General features: G+C 39.3%; 1 protein-coding gene across 3 annotated transcripts in view; it reads left to right on the top strand.

Moving 5' to 3' along the window:
- Window positions 1-1,546, top strand: part of WAPL (WAPL cohesin release factor) — an 85,171-nt gene that overhangs the window by 67,023 nt on the left and 16,602 nt on the right. For all 3 annotated transcript variants that reach the window (XM_045293379.1, XM_045293380.1, XM_045293382.1), the window contains 3 exons: window positions 451-626; window positions 920-1,035; window positions 1,372-1,536. In XM_045293379.1, the coding sequence (XP_045149314.1) occupies window positions 451-626; window positions 920-1,035; window positions 1,372-1,536 (457 nt within the window). The remainder of the gene's footprint in view (window positions 1-450; window positions 627-919; window positions 1,036-1,371; window positions 1,537-1,546) is intronic.

Raw genomic sequence — 1,546 nt, forward strand, 5'->3', positions numbered from 1 at the left:
GCTGTCTGCCTTGCTAAGATCACATCGTCTACATGAAGACAGTTAAAGTGAGGTAGCGGCAGCTCTTAGCTCTTATTTAGGCAAAACTATTGCGGGTCTGTTATGTTGGAGAGAGTTGGTAGCATAAACTAAAATACTGGACGAGGGAACTGAACAGATACAAGCAAAACTTCTGCTTGAGGTTGTAATTTTATCTTTACGTAGACATTTGTTGAGTATTTCCAATATAGGATTAAATGGAGCGCCCAGGGTGTGTAATGTTAGATATTAGATATAATTGGAGGTTGACGGCTTAATTTTTTGCAGTCTGGTAGTGTGGGGATGGTGGTGGCAGCAAAGGCAGCCAAATCTGAACTCATTTATAACACTTAAAACATAAAACCAAAGTAAATAGAAATTCTTTCGATAACTTATTGAACTTAATGGCCTCCATTTTATCTTCTCTTTAAGAGCATTACAACATTGTGAAGAGTTGATTCAGCAGTACAACCGTGCTGCAAACAGTATATGCCTACCTGACAGTAAGCCTCTGCCTCTCCAGAATGTAACTAGCCATGTGGGCAAAGCAGTGGAAGACTGCATGCGGGCCATCATTGGGGTTTTGCTCAATTTAACTAATGATAATGGTAAGTAATATTTGCATGGCCTTCGCATGCATCCCACCCACCCCCTGCCTCCTCACTCATAATTGAGTGTTCAAATTGCCTCACTCGTTTATAAATTCAACTGCCAGTTTTCAAAATGGACCCAATGTCTTGGCTTGGAAAGTACATAAAGAGGCAACAGAGTAATTCAGTAAAAGACTAACTATATAGTACTAATTTCTCAATAATTGTCTCACCATGTTAGTAAATGCTGGCTGTTTAATATCGGAAGGAAGAATTAGTACAAGCATTCTGTTTGCCCTCCAATCTTTCAGAGTGGGGCAGCACCAAGACAGGGGAGCAGGATGGCTTGATCGGCACAGCAATGAATTGTGTGCTTCAGGTTCCAAAGTACCTACCTCAGGAGCAGAGATTTGATATTCGAGTGCTGGTGAGTTTGAAGTACCTATTTTTAATGTATATATTTTATCTCGTAAGATGAGGAAAATGTAATCTTAATTTTGAGTTTAAGAACCAATGCTTTGTTGTGCAGTCATTTGCTCCCGTGAATTCCTCATGAGCCTACTTTTTATTGTATGAAAGAGAGCAATTAAAGTCCTTATGTAGAAATAAAAAGTGGCGATTAACACTGCTAAAGTTCTGTAGAAGATGATCATCTTTGACCACTTCACAGATGGTAAAGCAATGGTTAAAATTTCTGTCTGTAAAAATAGTATGTATTTCTTTGGAATTCTCAACTGTGAATTTTGCATCTTTGTTTTTTAAGGGCTTAGGTCTGCTGATAAACCTAGTGGAGTATAGTGCTCGGAATCGGCACTGTCTCGTCAACATGGAAACCTCCTGTTCTTTTGACTCTTCCTTCTATAGTGAAGATGGAGATGATCGTTTAAGGATAGCCGGACAAGTTCATGCTGTTCAGGCTTTAGTACAGGTAAACAACA

This window comes from Echinops telfairi, unplaced genomic scaffold (assembly GCF_000313985.2).
Source record: "Echinops telfairi isolate 266 unplaced genomic scaffold, ASM31398v2 ScPeMD7_2010;HRSCAF=2546, whole genome shotgun sequence".
NCBI lineage: Eukaryota > Metazoa > Chordata > Mammalia > Afrosoricida > Tenrecidae > Echinops > Echinops telfairi.